Consider the following 23,111-nt stretch of genomic DNA (forward strand, 5'->3'; position numbering starts at 1 on the left):
TAGTAGTAGTAGTAGTAGTAGTAGTAGTAGTAGTAGTAGTAGAAGTAGTAGTAGTAGTAGTAGTAGTAGTAGTAGTAGTAGTAGTAGTAGTAGTAGTAGAAGTAGTAGTAGTAGAAGTAGTAGTAGTAGCAGCAGCAGCAGCAGCAGCAGCAGCAGTAGTAGCAGTAGTAGTAGTAGTAGTAGTAGTAGTAGTAGTAGAAGTAGTAGTAGTAGAAGTAGTAGTAGTAGTAGTAGTAGTAGTAGTAGTAGTAGTAGTAGTAGTCGTAGTAGAGTAGTAGTTGAAGTAGTAGAGTAGTAGTAGTAGTAGTAGTAGTAGTAGTAGTAGTAGTAGTAGTAGTAGTAGTAGTAGTCGTAGTCGTAGTAGAGTAGTAGTAGTCGTAGTCGGTGGTGGTGGTGGTAGCAGAAGAAATAGTCGTCGTAATAGTAGTAGTCGTAGTAGTAGTAGTAGTAGTAGTAGTAGTAGTAGTAGTAGTCGTAGAAGTAGTAGTAGTAGTAGTAGTAGTAGTAGTAGTAGTCGTAGTAGTAGTCGAGCAGTAGTAGAAGTAGTAGTCGTAGTAGTAGTAGTAGTAGTAGTAGTAGTAGTAGTAGTTGTAGTCGTAGTAGTAGAGTAGTAGAGTAGTAGTAGTAGTAGTAGTAGTAGCAGTAGAAGTAGTAGTAGTAGTAGTAGTAGTAGTAGTAGTAGTAGAAGAAGTAGTAGTAGTAGTAGTAGTAGCAGCAGTAGCAGCAGCAGCAGCAGCAGTAGTAGCAGTAGTAGTAGTAGTAGTAGTAGTAGTATGCATTACAAAAATGCAGTTAGCCTTACATTTGGTAAAATTTAAATATATTACAAGGGAGGCAAATCTGTAACAATAAATTTAAACTTATTGCATTTGTTTCCCCTGTAGTGTATTACCTCCCCTGTCCTGCTTATATTTATATTAATCAACAAAATTAAACATTAATACAATATTTAATATACAAAATATACAAAAAATCTCATATTCTGATAATATTTTTACTGATCCACTGTATTTTACTAAAAGGATGATGTTTCATTGGACTGATAATTATAGATTTAGGATTACAGACCAATTGCTTCAGTTATATTGTTCAGAGTGTGCCCTGTTGGCCACGTATGCATTCTTGAATTATCATTAAAAAAAACACTTTACTATTTCGAGTCACCGTGACCTTGACCTTTGACCTAGTGACCTCAAAATCAATAGGGGTCATCTGCGAGTCATGATCAATGTACCTATGAAGTTTCATGATCCTAGGCCCAAGCGTTCTTGAGTTATCGTATGACAACCACCTGGTGGACGGACAGACCGACCGACCGACAGACAGACCGACATGAGCAAAGCAATATACCCCCCTCTTCTTTGAAGGGGGGCATAAAAATAAGCGATTTGGGCCACATATATTTGACCTCTGACCTTGAATGATGACCTTGACCTTTCACCACTCAAAATGTGCAGCTCCATGAGATACACATGCATGCCAAATATCAAGTTGCTATCTTCAATATTGCAAAAGTATTCATAAAATGAGAGATTTTGGCCATATATATTTGACCTCTGACCTTGAAGGATGACCTTGACCTTGACCTTTCACCACTCAAAATGTGCAGCTTCATGAGATACACATGCATGCCAAATATGAAGTTGCTATCTTCAATATAGCAAAAGTTATTGCAAAATGTTAAAGTTGGCGCAAACAGACAGACCAACAGACAGACCAACAGACCAACGGACAGGGCAAAAACAATATGTCCCCCACTACTATAGTGGGGGACATAAAAATGCCCCGCCCCTGACGGCCATGTTTTTCAACCAAAGGGCACCATTTTTGAACTCGTCCAAGATATTATTGGGATGAATCTTCTGACCGAGTTTCATGAAGATTGGACAATAAATGTGGCCTTTACAGTGTTAACAAGCTTTTCTAAAGCCATATATAGCCATATAAGGAAAAATGCCCCGCCCCAAACGGCCATGTTTTTCAACCAACCGGCATCATTTTCGAACTCGTCCAAGATATCATTGGAATGAATGTTCTGACCAAGTTTCATGAAGATTGGACAATAAATGTGGCCTCTAGAGTGTTAACAAGATTTTACTATAGCCATATTCGGAAAAATGCCCCGCCCCTTGGCAGCAATGTTTTTCAAGCAAAGGTTACCATTTTTTAACTCATCCAAGATATCATTGGGACAAATCATCTGCGCATGTTTCATGAAGATCGGAAAATAAATGTGGCCTCTAGAGTGTTAACAAGGTTTTACTAAAGCCATATAAGGAAAAATGCGCCGCACCCTGGCGGCCATGTTTTTCAACCAACCGGCATCATTTTCGAACTCGTCCAAGATATTATTGGAATAAATCTTCTGACCAACTTTCATGTAGATTATGCAATAAATGTTTACAAGGTTTTACTATAGCCATATATGGAAAAATGCCACGCCCCTTGGCAGCCATGTTTTTCAAGCAAACGTAACCATTTTCGAACTCGTCCAAGATATCATTGAGCCCAATCTTCTGAATAAATTTCATGAAGATTGGACAATATATGTGGCCTCTAGAGAGTTAACAAGGCAAATGTTGATGGCGCACGGCGGACGACGCACGACGGACAAAAGGCGATAACAAAAACTCACCATGAGCAGGTTGTGCTCAGGTGAGCTAAAAACAAAAGTTCCGATCAAGGTGCAAAATGATTATGCAAAAAAATGTGAGTTCTTTCTTGTTCACAATGTTTCAATTAAGTCACACACAGAACTGCCCAACTCAAGCAGCAATGCTTTAAACCACTGAAACCATTGGTAATGAAAGTGGCTTTAAGAGTGTTGACCATAAAAAATGTTTCATATTTAATACTGACATTCAAGGGCATACAAAAAAGCTCCGTTGATGACATAAAACAATTTATATGTTAACATATTCAGGACTTTGATGTATTACAAACTAAATACAGACATGCAGCCGGATTGTTTCTGAAACAATCAGTTATGAAAATAATACTTTTGTTTAAAGTAATTTATGACACATCAATATTTAATTTCTAGGCAAATTGTAATGACAAAACATGTGATAATTGTAAACATTTCCACTACAGAACGATCTATATGACATGTACAATTTTAACCCTTAGATTAATGTATGGGTGACAATTCTACTGGCATTACAATTATGAAACAAGAAACTGTCGGAGACGGATGATGCTCCCAAAATGTTTTTTGTCACAATATTGCACTATATATTAAGATAAAAGGAAACATCTTGAGGGGCATAACTTTGATCAAAATAATACGAAGGATGGTTTAGCAACTTAACAATTTCAAAGGGCTACAACTCTCTAAATAAATCATCTAACCAGAACCCACAAATAACATGCGCATCTCCTCAAGGTAGTTAAGCTTCCCATAAAGCTTCATTGAATTCTAGTCAGTAGTTTGGGGACAAGAATTGCACCATATGTAAAGTTAATGGAAAATTTCAAAGAGCAATAACTCTGTGAAAAATCATCCGACCAGAAGTGGCTGATAAAATGCACCTCTTCTCTTGGTAGTGAAGCTTCCCATAAAGTTTCATTAAATTCTGGTCATTAGTTGCTGAGAAATAGCGCGGACAAAAATTGTGCACGGACGGACACACGGACAGACGAAGCGGCGACTTTATGCTCCCCCCAAAAATACAAAGATACAACTTCTGACCTAGTTTGGTGAAGATCGGATGAAATTTTGGGACAGACTGACAAACTCTTATATAGCCCGCATTACCAATGGTAATGGGAGTATACAAAAACAAGAGGGCCATGATGGCCCTGAATCGCTCACCTGACTAACCAAATACAATCCCAATCCAGATTTCATCAAGATAAACATTCTGACCGAATTTCCTAAAGATAAGATGAAAACTGTGACCTCTATTGTCTACACAAGGTTTTTCTATTATTTTACCTAGTGACCTAGTGTTTGACCCCAGGTGACCCAAATACAATCCCAACCCGGATTTAATCAAGATAAACATTCTGATAAAATTTTATAAAGATTGGATGAAAACTGTGACCTCTACTGTCAACACAAGGTTTTTCTCTTATTTGACCTAGTGACCTAGTTTTTAACCCCAGATGACCCAAATACAATCCCAACCCAGATTTCATCACATAAGCTCACCATGTCACTTTGTGACAGGTGAGCTAAAAAGCCAAAAGAAACTGTACAAATCATTAAAATATGATTTGTACCTTTTTTTTGGCTATTATTTGGATACCCCCATTACCATTGGCAATGGGGGTATACAAATAAAAGCCAAAGGAAAAAGTACAAATCATTTAAATATGATTTGTACAGTTTCTTTTGGCTTTAATTTATGACAATAAAAGGTAAGTAACAATGTTCTTTTGGAGCACAGCCTTTATATTAAATGAGACTCTTTCTGGTAAAACAGGGCCTAATGCATGTGCGCAGTGTCGTCCCAAATCAGCCTCTGTAGTCCGCACAGGCTAAAAAGAAACAAAACTCTTTGCCCAAACTTTATTTTTGTTTAGAACAATTCCATAAAACCAAAGTGTCTTCCCTTATTAGCCTGTGCAGACTACACAGGCTTATCTGGGATTATCCTTTACATAGATGCATTAAGCCCAGTTTGCCCAGAACAGGCTCAAATGGCATCAACTGGGGTGCTCCTTCTTGTTGTGAGCATTCAGCACTTTAGCGTTCTTGAACAGGACATTGCAGGCCACACACTTGATGGCAGTCGGTAAGCTGTGGATTCCCCGATGCTCCTTAAGCTGAACATTCCACGCAGCCGCATAGCTGCATTGGTCACACTTAAATGGCTTGGTCCCTGTGTGCGTGCGCATGTGGGAGGTCAGCTGGAACGGCTGAACAAAGCTCATTGTGCATTGGTCACATTTGTACGGTTTGATACCTGCCGGAGAAGAACATCGGAGCATTAACCGATATTCACAATGCTCAAGAAAAAATCAAGATTTAACCCTTTACCACATAGATACACACTTTGACACATTTGTAGGCCCTTAAGAAATCAAATTAAACTTTGTTTATCAAAAGTTTTAAATTGTCATCCCTAACTTTAAGATAACGATGAGCACTAAGCAGTAAACAGCAAAACCTAAACAGCCTTCCAGTTACTAGCCAGCTGTTCTGGTTTTATGCTGGCTGCATATACCCATATTCACTTTGCTTCTGAGGAAAGGGTTAAACAACAAGGATAGGCTCTATTGTGTGATGGAGCTTCAACAATCATTTCTGTAAAGAAAATTAAGTTAACAAATTGTATTTTTCGGTATAGTATATATGTGAAAACTTATTGTGCGCCGTTACTAGGGTTATTCACAGACTAAAAGAATGGCAGAGGCCTGAAAAAGGGGCTGGGTGACCATTTTTGTGAAATTTAATGGATTGTAGACAGTGTAAATTATATGTGATTGAATTATGCTGTTTGTGCTTGTACTTATATTCAACTATCCGTTCAACATGAGTAATGTTCTTTACTAAATACCATTGATGTTTATATCAAGTAATGCTTCATGTTACTTTTTGAATGGTCAATAGGAAATAAAAACACATAAGGTGTTTCTTTATTAACAATTTTCTGTAATCTGTATTAACTTGACCTAGCAACCTGGTATATATGTATGTCAGACTACTTCCCACAAAGGTTCACTTCTGCGCAGTTATTTTAAAATCGATCCCTCCTAGGCTCACACCCAACACTATGCCTCATCATTCTCATAACTTCGGCCAAGTAATTTCAAATTCTACTCAAGGTTGACAAGTGATGATCCTGACACCTAAAGGTCCTTGAACCCATGCAACAACAACTTTTTCCAAAATGTGGGTGCTTTATGACAGGCATATACAACTTGTAATAATAATTGAATCTTTGTCTGGGAAAACGGGGCTTAATGCATGAGTATTAATTGTCCCTGATTAGTCTGATTAGTTTGAATGTTCTGCTGAAACTGGATTTTTTCAGCGAAGAGACTTTGTTTGAACTTAAAATACCATAATGGCAGAAAGTGGCCTGTGCAGACTGCCTAGGCTAATCTGAGATGACACATAATGCACATGCATTAAGCCCCATTTTCCCAGATTGAGGCTCAATTATAATTTCAGAAACCCCAAACATCAGTTTTTTTAAACAATATTCACCCTAAAAAATATATAATTAAATAAACATCACATTGCTCTTTATGTGTGAAGCAAGTTGAATAATCATAATATTATATCATGTAAGTATACATGTACATGTAATGTACTTTTCCAGTCATGACAGTATTTATTGTTGTATACATTTATAATCAGTGTTATCTGTCACCTGATGTATCCTCCAGGTATGACAATATTTAGTGTTATATAATCTGTATTATTTGTCACTTGATGAAACCTCTCTCTAAACATAACTATTAATTTCTTTAACATCTAACACATGTTGTGTGATATAACAGTTCTTGCAGACATGAAAGCAAGATGATAAAAGTGGGGCATAAATCAGTGATTTTTTACCATTTGGGATCATGAATGGTATCTGTAAAATCAGGAAATTTCAAGTCGTAAAACTAGGATTGCAGAAAATGGTTTCCAGATCTCGCTCTTGAGGAAAAGTATTTAAGTAAGCGTGCCATAACATCTAATGTCAAATACTTAAAGGGGCCTTTTCACGGTTTAGTAAATTGACAAAATTAAAAAAAAGTTGTTCCAGATTCGCAAATTTTCGTTTTAGTTATGATACATGTAATTGTGAGGAAATAGTATTTCTGAATATTAACCATGCTCTAAATATCCTCTTTATGCATCTTTTGATGATTTGAAAACTCGAAAATTATAAAGCGTTGCAACGCTAAACGATTAAATAATTTGGAAAGTTCTGTTGTTGTCGTTATATTTTGGGAAACTACGTGGATTGCTTACATAGGTAAAAAATACATCCGCTCATAGCATGAGCATGGATGGTCAAGTGGTCTAAACGGGGACTTTTTACTCCAGAACTCCAGGGGTCAGTGGTACGAGCCCAGTTGAGGGTTAACTTTGTTATTCATTTTTTAAAATTGTTTTCTTGTTTCCTTTACTGGAGTTTTTAGGTCCAATGTTTAAATTTATCAATATAAAACATTTAATGACCAGCTTCAATACATGCCAAAATCTGTGAAAAGGCCCCTTTAATAGCATTTGCTACCCCACCCATTATAACAAATACAATAACACACATCTGAACCAAACTGTACTTGATTAAACAATTTCATAAATTGAAGGACCTGATATAGTTTTAACAGACAGTGCATTGTTTGGGCATGCAGAAGACAATACTCTAAACCAAAGCAGAATGATTTGAACAATATTTAGAGAAATATGCAAACTAAATTAATGTTCAGTTTTTATTGGGAATTTTTGTAATATTTAAATAATGAAGGGTCCATTCCATTTGGAGAATGGGTTGGTCATTGGGAACAGGTCCGCAATTTTTTATTTAAGAAAAAAAATCAATGGGTCAATTGACAGCTTAAGGCACACTCAAATCTCAAAGATACCAAGTATAATTTAAATACATGTACCTTTATAAAATATTAGCCTCATTCTGAGTAAACAGGGCATATATCGTGGTCCCAGATTAGTCTGTGCAGTCCACACAGGCTAATCAAGGAAGATACTTTTTATAAGTTAATTTTTCACTTAAAAATCCAGTCTAGGCAGAAAGTGTCGTCCCAGATTAACCTATGTATATCGCAAAGGCTAATCTGGGACGATACTTTACGCAAATGCATCAAGGTCTCTTTTCCCAATGGAAGGCTCACATGTAGTAGCAAGTAGTTTTGTTTGCAAAAATGCAAATTTGAACCTCACAAAAATGACAAAAAGGGCTTGAACTGTGCTAAGTTTAAGTCGAGAAATATTGTCTTTGGGCGATTACCTTACATAATGACCCAGAAGGCAGTCTAAACATGGTATGTGGGTATCTGTAATAGATAATTTCATTGCACAAATCTTACTCAATCTTACTCACACAACCTACCATCATGAGTCCTCATGTGATACTTGATTTTGCTTGAAGATTTTGCAGTGTAGGAACATTTTGGGCACTGGAAGTCTCGAATGTTGCAGTGCACATGTTTTATGTGTTGAGTGAGATCATTCTTAGAGTTGATCAGTTTTCCACAATCATGACAAAGCCAGCCTTTTTTCACATTGTCTTCTGATGCGCCTTGGCAATTTGCTACATGTTGCTCATAACAATCCTTAGTCATGTCTAAGAAACGCAACTTGCACTTTTTACAGTATGCCATAATTTCGGGGTGAACTTCACACTTATGTTTTTTAAGCTCACTCTGCTTGAAATAAACAGCTTCACACTGGCTACAATTCCACCTAGCTTCATTGTGTTGTTTAGCCATGTGATTTCTATATGCTTCTAGCCCTGTGAATTCTACTCCACACAGTTCACAGCTATAACCCATGATGACTAACCTCTTTGTCAAGTTAGGATGAGCATCCTTTTGATGCTTTTTTACATCAGCTTGCTTGTTAGATTCATAGTCACAAATTTTGCAGCGTAGAATTCCATTCACATGCTTTTCAATGTGTTCTTCAAATGCTGTCTTGTCCTCTGCTTTGAAGCGTTTACAAACTAAACATGAAAACAGTTCCTCGAAAACATCAAGATTCCGATCTTTCTGAGAAACAGATGGTACTTTCACAACAGTGTATTTGTCTGCATGATCTTCAAGCTTTATTGATTTCCATTTCAACTCACTTTTAACTTTCATTTTCATGTCATCTGTGATTCCAACACATGTTTCTTTCATGATCTTTTTCTTTTTAACTTTGGGTACTTTCCTGGCACAAAGATGGTTAGATGACACAACATTCTTTTTCATTTTATTTTCACTGGATTTTAACAATTTATTATCTTTACTATTAAGCTGCAATTGAAAGTCAGGGTCTGCTTCAGATGGTTCAGAGTCAGATTCTTTGTCAGATGCTACAAAGTCAGGGTTTTCATCAGATAATTCAAAGTCAGGGTCTTCTTCAGTCTCTGACATTTTTTTCTTTCTTTTTCTTCCCCGATTCATTTTACATGCTTCTACAGTCATACTCATAGTATCTGTAATATCATCTTCACTTGAAATATCTTTAGCTAAATCACCAAAATGTCTATCATTTGTTTCTTCGTCTGAATCATCAGGTAATTCCAGAGCTTTGAAGTCAGGTCGATAGCCCTTTGATCGTAATCGTGTACTTTTCCTTCGAGACTCAAACTTCTTATCAAGTTTTTCATCCTCTTCATCAAGGTACCTTACTTTAGATTTGTTCTGAATGAAGTTTTCTAGCAGTTTCATTTCTTTCTGACAGCTTTCATTATTTGACTGATCCTCCTCCTTGTCAGACAGGGCAAAGTCAGGGTTTTCATCTGATAATTCAAAGTCACATTCTTTGTCAGACAGTCCTAAGTATGAGTTTTCATCAGATATTTCACATTTAGGATCTTCATAAGTCGTTGACATTTTTCGCTTCCTTTTCTTCCCCCAATTGTTCATGTTAGGAGTTGGTACAGTCATACTGGTGGTGTCTTGTACTGTTAATGTATCAATTACTGAATCATCCAGATCTTTCTTTATAATGATGTCTTGTTCACCTTTTCTCGTCAGGCTTTTGTTGTCTATGGTGGCATCCATATGTTCATCCTCAATGACTGCTTTATCTGACATCAACTCTTGTCTAATAAAAGAATAAAATTTCAATCAAATTAGTTGAATTGATATCTGAGATATATCCCTGAAAAGTTTGTGACAGATTGACAAATGGTCAATGCCAAAACGATATCCCTCCTCCTTTAGCTGGGAATGATAAGTAAAAGTACCCCCCCCCCCTTGGAAATGTGTTTGCTTGTGTGACAGCATTTGTTTTAGAGAGTAGAATAAAATTTGTAAAACATGGCACTGGAGTTATGCTGTAGAGAATTAAATATATGGAAATGAAAGAAAAAAATAAGGCTATAAATAGTTACTGTTCTTGATCACTGTATTTTTCCTTAAACTCATCTATTCATTTTACAGTGAATACTTCAGTGTTCAAATTTATATATTATTGTAAAATTAGATAAAGGGAGATATTAACAATGGCTGTTTGTAAAACATGCATGCCCCCCATATGGGCTGTCAGTTGTAGTGGCAGCCATTGTGTAAATACGTTTTTTGTCACTGTGACCTTGACCTTTGACCTAATGTAAGTTATCATCCAGAAAAAATTGTACTATTTCAAGTCACTGTGACCTTGACCTTTGACCTAGTGACCTGAAAATCAATAGGGGTCATCTGCCAGTCATGATTAAGGGGGGAGTGAGAGGGGGGTATTATGTGGGGTGTGGTAATTTATAAGATGTTTAAAAAAAATTGGGGGGGGGGTGGGGGTAGGGGAGTGAGAGGAGGGTAAATGTGGTGTGTGGTAATTTATTAGATGTTTAAAAAAATGGGTGAGGGGTGGGGTGGTGGGGGGTGAGAGGGGGGTATAATGTGGGGGTGGGGTTATTTATAATATGTTTAAAAAAAAGATTTGGGGGATTGGGGGGTAGTGGGGTGGGGAGGTGAGAGGGGGGTAATAATATGGGGTGTGGTAATTTATTAGATGTTTAAAAATTATATTTTTTTTTGGGGGGGGGGGGGGTGGGGGGTAGGGGGGGGGGGTAGGGGGCAGGGGGGTGAGAGAGGGGTATGATGTGGAGTGTGGTAATTTACAAGATGTTTTAAAAAATATTTTTTTTTTGGAGGGGGGGGGGGGGGTAGGGGGGTGGGGGTAGGGGGGGGGTGGGGGGGTTAATAATGTGGGGTTATTTATTAGATGTTTAAAAAAAATTATGGTGGGGGGTGGGGGTGGGGGGTAGGGGGAGTTAAGAGGGGGGGTCTTATAATGTGGGGTGTGGTAATTTTCTTAGATGTTTAAAAAAAATAAACTGGGGGGGTGGGGGGGTAGGGGGGTGGGGGGGGGTAGGGGGGGGGGGGGGGTGAGAGGGTGGGGTTATAATGTGGGGTTGTGGTAATTTAGAAGATGTTTATACCAAAAAAAATTGGGGGGGGGGTCGGGGTGGGGGGGAGAGTGAGAGGGGGGTTTATAATGTGGGGTGTGGTAATTTATTAGATGTTTAAAAAAAAATTAGGGGGGGGGGTGGGGGGTGGGGGGTAGGGAGGGTGGGGGGGTAGTGGGGATGGGGGTGGGGGTGAGAGGGGGTATATTTGGGGTGTTGTGGTTATTTATTAGATGTTTTAAAAAAAAATAGGAGGGGTGGGGGGGGTGGGGGGGGTAGGGGGAGTGAGAGGGGGGGTATAATGTGGGGTGTGGTAATTTATTAGATGTTTAAAAAAATTAACTGGAGGGGTGGGGGGGTGGGGGGTAGGGGGGTGGGGGTGAGAGGGGGGTTATAATGTGGGATGTGGTAATTTAGAAGATGTTTATACAAAAAAATTGGGGGGGGGGGTGGGGGGATGGGGGGGGTAGGGGGGAGTGAGAGGGGGGGTATAATGTGGGGGTGTGGTAATTTATTAGATGTTTAAAAAAAATAGGGCGTGGGGGTGGGGGTATAGGGGGTGGGGGTAGTGGGGGTGGGGGTGAGAGGGGGGTATAATGTGGGGTGTTGGTAATCTAAAATGTTAAAAATTAGATGTTAAAAAAAAATGGGGGGGGGGGGTAGGGGGTGGGGAGGTGAGAGGGGGTAATAAAGTGGGGTGTGGTAATTTATAAGATGTTTAAAAATTATTTTTTTTTTTTTTTTGGGGGGGGGGTAGGGGGGGTGGGGGGGTATGGGGGGTTGGGGTGAGAGGGGTAATAATGTGGGGTGGGGTTATTTATTAGATGTTTAAAAAAAATTAGGGGGGGGTGAGGTGGGGGGGGGAGTGAGGGAGGGGGGTATAATGTGGGGTGTGGTAATTTACTAGATGTTTAAAAAAAAAAAAATTTGGGGGGGGGTGGGGGTGGGGGGGGAAGGGGGGTGAGAGGGGGGTATAATGTGGGGTGGTGGTAATTAATCAGACGTTTTAAAAAAATTGGAAGGGGTGGGGTGGGGGGTGGGGGTGGGGGGTAGGGGGGAGTAAGAGGGGGGTATAATGTGGGGTGTGGTAATTTATTAGATGTTTAAAAAAAATGGGGGGTGGGGGGGTAGGAGGGGTAGTGGGAGTGAGAGGGGGGTTATAATGTGGATTGTGGTAATTTATTAGATGTTTAAAAAAAACTTGGGGGGTTGGGGGGATAGGGGGGGTAGGGGGGATTGAGAGGGGGGTATAATGTGGGGTGGGGTTATTTATTAGATGTTTAAAAAAAAAATTGGGGGTGGGGGTGAGAGGGGGGTTTAATGTAGGGTGTGGTTATTTATTAGATGTTTAAAAAAAATGGGGGGTGATATCCTCTATTCATTAAACATGAAATTTTAACTTATTGCATTTGTTTCCCCTGTATATAAGAAAGATATAATAGTGTATTACCTCCCCTGTCCTGCTTTTATTTATATTACTCAACAAAATTAAACATTAACACAATATTTAATATACAAAATATACAAAAAAAATCATATTCTGATAATATTTTTACTGATCCACTTTATTTTACTCAAAGGATGATGTTTCATTGGACTGATAATTATAGATTTAGGATTACAGACCAGTTGCTTCAGTTATATTGTTCAGAGTTCGCCCTGTTGGCCGTGTATGCATTCTTGAGTTACCATCCAAAAACCATTTTACTATTTCGGGTAACCGTGACCTTGACCTTTGACCTAGTGACCTCAAAATCAATAGGGATCATCTGCAAGTCATGATCAATGAACCTATGAAGTTTCATGATCCTAGGCCCAAGCGTTCTTGAGTTATCGTCTGACAACCACCTGGTGGACGGACCGACAGACAGACCGACAGACAGACAGACAGACAGACCGACATGAGCAAAGCAATATACCCCCTCCTCTTCGAAGGGGGGCATAAAAATTGAAAAGCTAAATTATTTTCTATGAAATTAAATTAAATATAATTTAAAGTTAAAAAACAAATAAAATATATAAACATATATATATATATATAAAGGGAGATAATTTAAAAAAATACGGCCAAAAGAGTTATGGTTTATGTTCACTGCACTTCTCCTAGTTGCCATCTGTTTATATTTTTAGTTTCAAGTAAATCCCTTCAGTAGATTTAGAGTTGTGCTCCGGACAAAAATTAAATTTGAAATTAAATAAAGGGAGATAATTAAAAAACTTAGGTAGATAGAATCATGGTTCTTAGTCAATGCACTTTTCCTACTTGCCATCTGTTTATATTTCAAGTTTCAAGGAAATCCCTTCAGTAGATTTAGAGTAATGCTCCGGACAAAAATTACTTTGAAATTATATAAAGGGAGATAATTCAAAAACTAAGGTAGATAGAGTTATGGCTCTTAGTCACTGCAGTTCTCCTACTTGCCATCTGTTAATATTTTAAGTTTCAAGTAAATCCATTTAATAGATTTGGAGTTATGCTACGGACAAAGTTACAGACGGACGGACGGACAGACACGGACGGGACCAATTACTATATCCCCTTCAAAAAAAATTTCGCTGGGATAATTAGGGATGGGGAATGAATTCTGAAATGATATTTAAATATATGTGTTTCCTTATTTGTATATATTTGAATATTTGCTTTATAATCATCTAGATTCAATGTTAACCTAACCTTTCCTTTTCATGGTATTCCTTCAAAATGATTGATGTGCAATAAACTCAATTTTGCGTCATACCATCAAATGTTAAAAAGTAAAAAACACCTATCCCTATATTGATGTTTACACAAGTTCTGATTTAGAATTGAATTTTAAACGCCTTTTGTATAAATTGTTTGTTTTGCAAGAAAAGAGCGGCAATTTCTTAAAAATTCATGTAATGTCACCTCTTCCGCATACTTACAATGGTTTGGGGATTGCCTGTTGTATAACAACTTTGTAACATTTTATCTTAAATGCGAATGAAATGCAATAAATATTTCCATTTAAACATAGAAACACATAAATGAAAATGTAATTGTTCAGATATTGAATTGTGGCATACAATTACTATATACATCCTCCCTGTTGACATGCTATTCTTATGCAAATTAAAGCATCTTATTTAAATGAAGAGGTTGTATGAGAAGAAATGATGATAAGAATCAATAAGTGACACCAGTTAAATGTCCACAAAAACTGTGTTGGTGTCAGTATTGGCTTGGTGGTGTTGTCATAAAAATCAATTAACCCTTTCCCACTCAGGCTGAATGGGTCAAGTTCCCTACGGGTACTACTTCCCCGTACCCCGGGTACTTTGAAGTATACTTCACCTTACACCGATTTTAAATGATACTTTTGGGTACCTCGGTATTCTTACAGGTACCCCATTTTTCCTAAAATAAAATTATTTGTACCCAAAAATTTTCGTACCCAATTTTTTTTTCATACCCAAATTTTTTTTTTGTACCCAAATTGTTTTTTTGTACCAAATTTTTTTTTCGTACCAATTTTTTTTTTCGTACCCAAAATTTGCGTACCCATATGTGAAAAATGTGGGAACAAAAATTTTGGGTATGAAAATAATTAGGGTACGACAATTTTGGGTAAAAACAAAAATGGGTACGAAACTTTTGGGTACAAAAATATGGGAAAAAAATTTGGGTTCTAAAAAAATATGCCAGAAACAAGAGATGTGTTTGTCAGAAAAACAATGCGCCCTACTGCGCTGCTTTGATTTTTGTTTTTGACCTTGAAGGATGACCTTGACCTTTTACCACTCAAAATGTGAAGCTCCCTGAGATACACATGCATGTCCAGTGGTCATTCTGGGCAGCGCCATTGCGGGATTCCCGCATCAAAATATTAATGGGCGAAATCTAAATAATATCAGTGGGCCATTAGGGCGCATACATAATATAATTGGCGCATTAAAAATTATATCAGTGGGATATTTGATTATAAAAAACAGAGCGACGGAATTGTACTGAGAACTCTAAACACGGGTTTGCTGAGTCGAAATGTAGGTGGAAAATAACCGTTGCTTGGCTACCGCGGGCGCACTGTGTTGAATCCTGCACTTCCATTGGTTGATAGATGTCACATGTCAGCAAACTGTGTATACGTCATCAGAAAGTGTTGACAAAGTTTGTCAACATATTTTGTTGCGATTTTCAAACGTTTTTAAGAAACAATAAAGTGTTTAAACATGTCAAAGTGTAAAGCAGAAAAGGAGAGCAGCGAGAGACAAACTCTCCTTCATTTTTTTTAACAAAAAACCAAGGGAAAGTGAAAAGACTTCTGATCAGTATGGTGGCAAAACAGCAGATGCTTTGGCCGAAGCGAGTAGGCCTACATCGTTTGCTGGTCAAGCTGGCCATTGGCCCACCAGCAATCTGGCCCAGAATGAACACTAGCATGTCAAATATCAAGTTGCTATCTTCAATATTGCAAAAGTAATGACCAAGGTTAAAGTTTTGTGACACATACAATGACAGACAGACAGGCCAAAAACAATATTCCCCCAATCATTTGATCCGGGGAATAAAAAGTTAATATTTTCAGTATATTCGGTAATAAAATTTTGCGATGTGAAATTGAAACCAAATCACGAAAATAGGTGACATAACGATATACAGACTATAAATAACGCAAGTAGATTGAAAATTTTACATATTAAATATACTTTATACAATTTACTACGCATGCACAATTTGCATTCCTGGGTTTACCATGTGACGATGATGTGATGATTATCTGGTAGTTACCTGGTACACATATCCAATACAATTTTAATCAATATAAACTAACAAGCGGGCCAAGATGGCCCTAGTTCGCTCACCTGAGAGGAGTCGGTTCATTAAATCTTTACAAACTTGACTAGATATTGTCCAGACAAACATCCTTTTCAAGTTTCATCATTATTGAACCAAAACTCTAGCGTATGGAGTGCTTTTGTTTTTTAAGATTTTACCTGGTGACCCATATTTTAAGTTGACCCCCCTTACCAAACATCAAACTTTGCTTACGAAAATAAATCTTTTGACCAAGATTCATAAAATCTTTAAAAAAAAATTGTGACCTCTAGAGTGTTTACAAGGATTTTGTATAATATAATGAAAATTTTGACATTCTTAGGGCAATAATTATGGCATTAATTATGTGATTTTGCTCATTATCAAACTTGACAGAGATCTTTCAGCAACTTTCATAAAGAATGCTTGAGAAGTGTGAATGCTAGAGTGTTTACAAACCAAATGTGGACCAACGGACGGCGGACAAAGACCAATTCTAAAACCTCACCTGAGCAAAAAGGTGAGCTTAAAAGTGTGTTTCACCGATCTGAGCCGTTTTCCACCTTGTCCGAGAAATCAATAAAACCAATGTATTGACTAAGTTTCATGATGATTTGGCAAAAAATGAGACTTCTATAGTGTTCGATCAAAGGTTTCTCTCTAGTCATATAAGGAAAACTGCCCCCCCCCTGGCGGCCATGTTTTTTTACCGATCGGGACCATTTGCAAACTCATCTGAGATATATATAAAACCAATCATTTCACAAAGTTTCATGATGATTAGGCAGAAAATGTGACTTCTAGAGTGTTCACAAGCTTTTTTTACTATACAAATATAAGAAAACTGCCCCCACCCTATATACATATAGAGAAAAATGCCCCGCCCACTGGCGACCATGTTTTTTCACCGATCTGGACCATTTTCAAACTCGTCCGAGAAATCAATAAAACCAATGTTTTGACCAACTTTCATGATGATTTGGCAAAAATTGTGACTTCTAGAGTGTTTACAAGGTTTCTCTATAGCCAAAAAAGGAAAACTGCCCCGCCAACTGGCGGCCATGTTTTTTGACGGACCGGAACCACTTTTGAACTCAACCAACATATCATTAAGACAAACACTTTGACAAAATAACATGAAGATTGGGCATAAAATGTGACTTCTACAGTGTTTACAAGTGTTTTCCCTTTTTTGACCTAGTGACCTAGTTTTTGACCCGGCACGACCCAGTTTCGAACTCAACTGATATTTCATTGGGACAAAGCTTCTGACCAAGTTTCATGAAGATCGGACAATAAATGTTGCTTCTAGAGAGTTTATGAACAAATGTGGACGGACGGACAGACGACGGACAAAGACCGGTCACAAAAGCTCACCTGAGCAATCAGGCGAGCTAATAATTGTAAAAACTAGAGAGCAGACACCATGCTAAATCCTTGAAATGCACTTAGTGACCCAGTGACCTAGTTTTTGAACTGGCATGACTCATATTCGAACTTGACCTAGATATTGTCTTGATACAACTTCTGACCAAGTTTGGTAAAGATCAGATGAACACTACTTCAATTAGAGAGCGGACACCATGCTCAATCCTTGAAATGCACTAAGTGACCCCGTGACCTAGTTTTTGACCCGGCATGACCCATATTTGAACTTGACCTAGATATTGTCTGGATACAACTTCTGACCAAGTTTGGTAAAGATCGGATGAAAACTATTTGAATTAGAGAGCGGACACGAAGTGTGACCGACCGACCGACCGACGGACAGTGCGAAAACTATATACCCCCTTTTCTTTGAAATGGGGGCATAAAAACACAATTAACGCGCTTCAAAATTGACCCCAGCATTTTTCAATTTGACTCCTCAAAATTTCAATCCAGGGGTCATTGACTTCTGGTTTTAAAATCTACTGAAATCCCTGCATCATATTCATTATCATCATCATCATCATATTCATCCTAATCATTATCATTGTGCACCAACATCCGCATTACAACTTTTAATTTTTTTTAGAGTGTTGACATGGTTTTAATATAGTCATTAAAGGAAAACCTCCCCACCTCCTGATGGCTATGTTTTTTAACAGACCGGAACCATTTATACAGATTATTAGATGTTTAAAAAAAAAAGATATCATTACAAAAATCTTCGGACCAAGTTCCATGAAGATTGGACTATAAACGTAACTTCTAGAGTGTTTACAAGTTTTACTACAGCCATACAAGGAAAACTGCCCCGCCCCCCTTGGCTGCCATATTTTTTAACGAACCGGAACCAATGTCAATCTCAAGCGAGCTATCATTGAGACAAATAATATGAACAAGTTTCATGAAGATTGGACTATAAATGTGACTTCTACAGTGTTAACAAGGTTTTACTATAGCCAAATAAGGAAAACTTCCCCACCCATAGTCCATATAAATGGACTCCCAGAGCCTTTGATAATTTTTGCTTTGGCAGCTCTGAGAGTCCATATGCACCCCTTCATAAACATGGGTGCAGTTCAGCGCACGGAATGCGTGCGCTTCACTAAACAGACGTCGTTTGAGACAAATTGAGGAAAAATAATGAATAAACTTCATAAACATGTTAAATTTACCCGAATGGCAACCTACAGATGTTATCCTTTGCATGCACCCTATAAAAACACGACGATGTTTCAACACACTTTTCTCGATGACATTTTTATGTTTAAATTTGAAACAGTGTATTCTGTATCGATTACCACATCGTTATGGACTTTAATAGGCTCCATCACATAACCCGACGTGCAAAATATTGGTGTACTGCGACCTAACGAATATTGGGTCAATTGGTCAATTTTCCAATATGGCGGATACAGCATACAAAAGAAAAACTCAGTCAATAAAAAGCAATTATTTCTTGCTTTAATGGTACCATTTGGATGAGTTTGTGGTTTAGACAGGTAAACTTTAATAAGTTCTTGCAGTTTCAGTGTTCCTTAACCCTTGCATTGTTGATAACATTTTGCACCCATGGACAAGACAGAGCGCGCATTGCAACTCTCAGCAACCCATTGGGTTATAAACATGATAAAGCTGAGAATTGAATTATTGCCACTACCCCACCCCTTTTCGGCCATATTTTTCAACGGACCGGAACCACTTTCAAACTCAACGGAGCTTTCATTGAGACAAATAATATGACCAAGTTTCATGAAGATTGGACTATAAATGTGACTTCTATAGTGTTCACTTTAGCCATATACGCATAACTGCCCCGTCCCCTGGCGGCCATGTTTTTCAATGAACCGAAGTCATTTTAGAACTCAGCCCTGATATCATTAGAACAAAAGTTCTGACCAAGTTTCATGAAGATTAGACTAAAAATAAGACTTCTAGAGTATTAAAAAGGTTTTACTAAAGCCATGTTAGGAAAACTGCCCCGCCCCCTGGCGGCCATATTTTTCAACTGACCAGAACCTTTTCGAACTCAGTTGAGATATTATTGGGACGAAAGTTCTGACAAAGTTTCATGAAGATTGGACAATAAATGTGACTTCTAGAGTGTTAACAAGCTTTTTCTTTTATTTGACCTTGTGACCTAGTTTTTGACCTCACATGACCCAGTTTCGAACTAGACCAAGATAGCATTGGGACAAATCTTCTTACCAAGTTTCATGAAGATCAGAGAATTATTGTGGCCTCTAGAGTGTTAACAAGGCAAAATGTTGACAACGGACGACAGATGACGGACGACACACGAAGGACAAAAGGAGATCCTTAAAGCTCACCATGAACAAGTTATGCTTAGGTGGGCAAAAAATAATGTTAGCAGACACTGTTGTCTCTGATCAGCCTGTACAGACTGCACAAGCAAATCTGTGAGGACTCATACCCACATGCATTAAGCACAAGCTGCCTAAAACGCGGTTCATATACCGGTAAACTTACAGATAAACACCTGTGGAGTCTACCACAGCATCTCTGGTTGCTGTCAGAGGGGTCATATCTGCCACATTGGATTCAGTGGCCGGAACAAATGGAACTATGAGGAATATCCCACTTCTCCATGACACGGACCCTCCTTTAGGCTCGGTATACTTGGCTTTGAATGCCTGCATGATGGGCAGACTGCTCAATGTGCAGCCAACATAGGGCGACTTCTTTAAACTGGACCTGAAACGATTGGGGTTCTGTTTTAAGATGACTTCTATTGATTGATATCCTTTGACTTACATAATTTATAGACCAGATTAATACAGTAAAATATGAAGCAAATAGCATTAAAGCAGCCGAGTTGATATTTCTCACAACAATTCGGTTATCTCAACTGACCAGAATTGATCAGTATTAGTCAGATACATTCCTGTATATTGATGTGTAGATTCTGCATCACCTAAATATATTATCTCAGAATCTTTTGACAAGTCTTATTATTTGGACTACTAACCCAGTCTATATGCTAATCATTAGTCTGAAGCCCTCGGCTAGTTTGACGTAACCATTTGATCTTTGACAAAAACCGAGTGTTCTGAATGAATATAAAGCCAACTTACATCATAGCGAATGAAAAGGACATCATGTTAGACAAACCCACAGGATAGTACAGCAAACACACAGCATACCATGATAAACACACAGCATACCATGACAAACACACAGCATACCACGATGAAAACACAGCATACCATGACAAACACACAGCATACAATGACAAACACCTAGCATACCATGTCAAAACACAGCATACTACAATGTATGAGCAGCACACAGCATGCCATCACAAACACACAGAATACTATCACATACACACACCATACTATGGCAAGCACACAGCATAGTATTATAAGCACATAGCATATGATTTTTAACCCACATCATTTCAATGACATTCATAGCATACCATCACAAACACACAGCGTACCATCACAAACACACAACATACCATTTCAAACACACAGCATGCCATGAGAAACACACAACATACCATGACAGACACACAGCCGACTATGGTAAACACATATCATAACATCACAAACACACGGAATACCATCACAAACACACATTATAATGCCATCACAAACACACAGCATAATATGGCAAGCACACAGCATATAATAATAAACACATATCATATGATTTAAACCCAAATCATTTCAATTAAACCTCCAATATACCAAGAGTCAACAGGAGACAGACTAGGCGTTCCATACTTCAGCAAATATTTCAAATTATTAGTACGACAAGACCGACTTTAAAAAATAAGGTGTTCCAAAGTATTCACAATAGGCCTATATAGAAAATTACCCCACCCACCCTGGCGGCCATGTTTTTAATACCCAGATTTAAAAAAATATATATATATAAGGAAAATGCTTCTTACAAACATTTAGAGAAAACTGCCCCATCCCCTGGCGGCAATGTTTTTCCACTGATCACGACCATTTTCAAATTCATCCAAGATATCAATAAAATCAATGTTTTGACCAAGTTTCATGATGATTGGCCAAAAAATGTGACTTTAAGAGTGTTCACAGGCTTTTTCAGTATATAAATATAAGGAAAATGACCCCCCTCCGGCAGTCATGTTACTAGATGGATCAAAACCATTTTTGAACTCAACCGTCATATCCAGGCAACAAGGGTTGTTAACATTGTTTTGTGAAAAGAAAAGGTTTGCTGTTTCGGAGAATATATAAATTATGCGTTATCAGTAGTTTTGTGTGTGTGTGTGTTTAATTTTTTTTAAATAGACATTTGTTACCCGTAGCGACAAAGCTATTATTTTGGATAAAAGTAATATGAGGACAGAAATTTAATCAAAGTACTGACAGTACTGGTGTGACGATGCTTTTGAGAGGATGGATATAAAAGCATCAAGTTAAGTTTATCTACATCACCACAATCACCACAATTGTGTATGTTGGTACGAAAAAAAAATTTGGTACAAAAATTTTGCGAAAAAAAAATGGGTATGAAAACAAATTTGGGTACGAAAAAATATTTGGGAACCAAAAAATTAAGACCGAAATTTTTTTGGGTACGAACAAAAAATTGGGGATGAAAAAAAAATTGGGTACGAAAAAAAAAAATTGGGTACGAAAAATTTTAGGTACGGAAAAAAAATTGGGGGAACGGGAAAGTAGTACCTGTGGGGAACTTGACCCACACTCGCACATTTTCGGCCCTTTCCGTCGATCATCAGGTAAGTTCCTCGAAGGCAATAGTATGAATACACATTTCGGAAGCAGTAATGCGGTCCTACCTACGCGCGTCAAAATGTAAGCGAAATATGTACACAAGTCTGTCAGGAATGATTGAATTAACAAAGAAAATCGTGTATTGATGTAATTTTTTTGAAGGAATGTGCAGAAAATATATTAAACAAGAGCTGTGTTTGTGAAACACAATGCCCCCTGCTGCGCAGCTTTGAACCCATATATTTTACCTTTGACCTTGAAGGATGACCTTGACCTTTCACCACTCAAAATGTGCAGCTCCATGACATACACATGCATGCCGAATATGGAGTTGCTATCTTCAATATTGCAAAATTTGACCTTTGACCTTGAAGGATGACCTTGACCTTTCACCAATCAATATGTGCAGCTCTATGAGATACGCATGCACGCCAATATTGAAAAAGTTATGGCCAATGTTAAAGTTTTGGGACAGACAGACAGACGCTTTATGTTTGACATTTGACCTTGAAGGATGACCTTCACCTTCACCTTTCACAACTGAAAATGTGCAGCTCCATGAGATGCACATGTATGCCAAATATAAAGTTGCTATGTTCAATATTAAAAAAGTTATGGCCATTAAAGTTTTCGGACGGACGGACAGACTGACACACTGACTGACTGACTGACTGACAGTTCAACTGATATAGGCCACCCTACCGGGAGCATAAAAAGCAATGGCGATATTTTTCTCAGCCACATAATTGTTAATAGTTTGATATCACAAAATGAAAGTGAAAGTAGAACTGTAAAAAATGACAACCTGTCAACGTGTTGTTTTTGCTGGCACGAGAGGGCGATTACACTCAATGTGTTCACATTTTGACCATAGGCTTTGTCAATGACCTTTATAGTATGGGTAGCTTTGATATTATTTATTGCTATCATGTAACTGCATGATTGTGTATATGTTTACAATACACAAAGCATAAATAATGATATAAATATACTGATTGAGCTTATAATAATCTGAGAACTATAGCCAGGTCAATTAAGGACTTAAAATACAATTTTGTGTCCTGATTTCATGAAGAAATTACCATGCATGTCCTAGATTTCAAATTCAAGGCCCTGGTGTGACACATTGGTAGCATTACCGTTAAACTG

General features: G+C 37.9%; 1 protein-coding gene across 1 annotated transcript in view; it reads right to left on the reverse strand.

Moving 5' to 3' along the window:
• Nucleotides 1-930: 930 nt before the first annotated feature.
• The window catches only part of LOC127873415 (uncharacterized), an 81,320-nt gene continuing 59,139 nt past the window's right edge, over nucleotides 931-23,111 (reverse strand). The window contains exons 7-8 of the mRNA XM_052417260.1: nucleotides 8,016-8,467; nucleotides 931-4,910 (exon numbers count right to left, since the gene is read on the reverse strand). Of these exons, the coding sequence (XP_052273220.1) occupies nucleotides 4,651-4,910; nucleotides 8,016-8,467 (712 nt within the window). The 3' untranslated portion in view covers nucleotides 931-4,650. The remainder of the gene's footprint in view (nucleotides 4,911-8,015; nucleotides 8,468-23,111) is intronic.

The sequence above is a fragment of the Dreissena polymorpha genome, chromosome 3, assembly GCF_020536995.1.
Source record: "Dreissena polymorpha isolate Duluth1 chromosome 3, UMN_Dpol_1.0, whole genome shotgun sequence".
In the NCBI taxonomy this organism is placed as follows: domain Eukaryota; kingdom Metazoa; phylum Mollusca; class Bivalvia; order Myida; family Dreissenidae; genus Dreissena; species Dreissena polymorpha.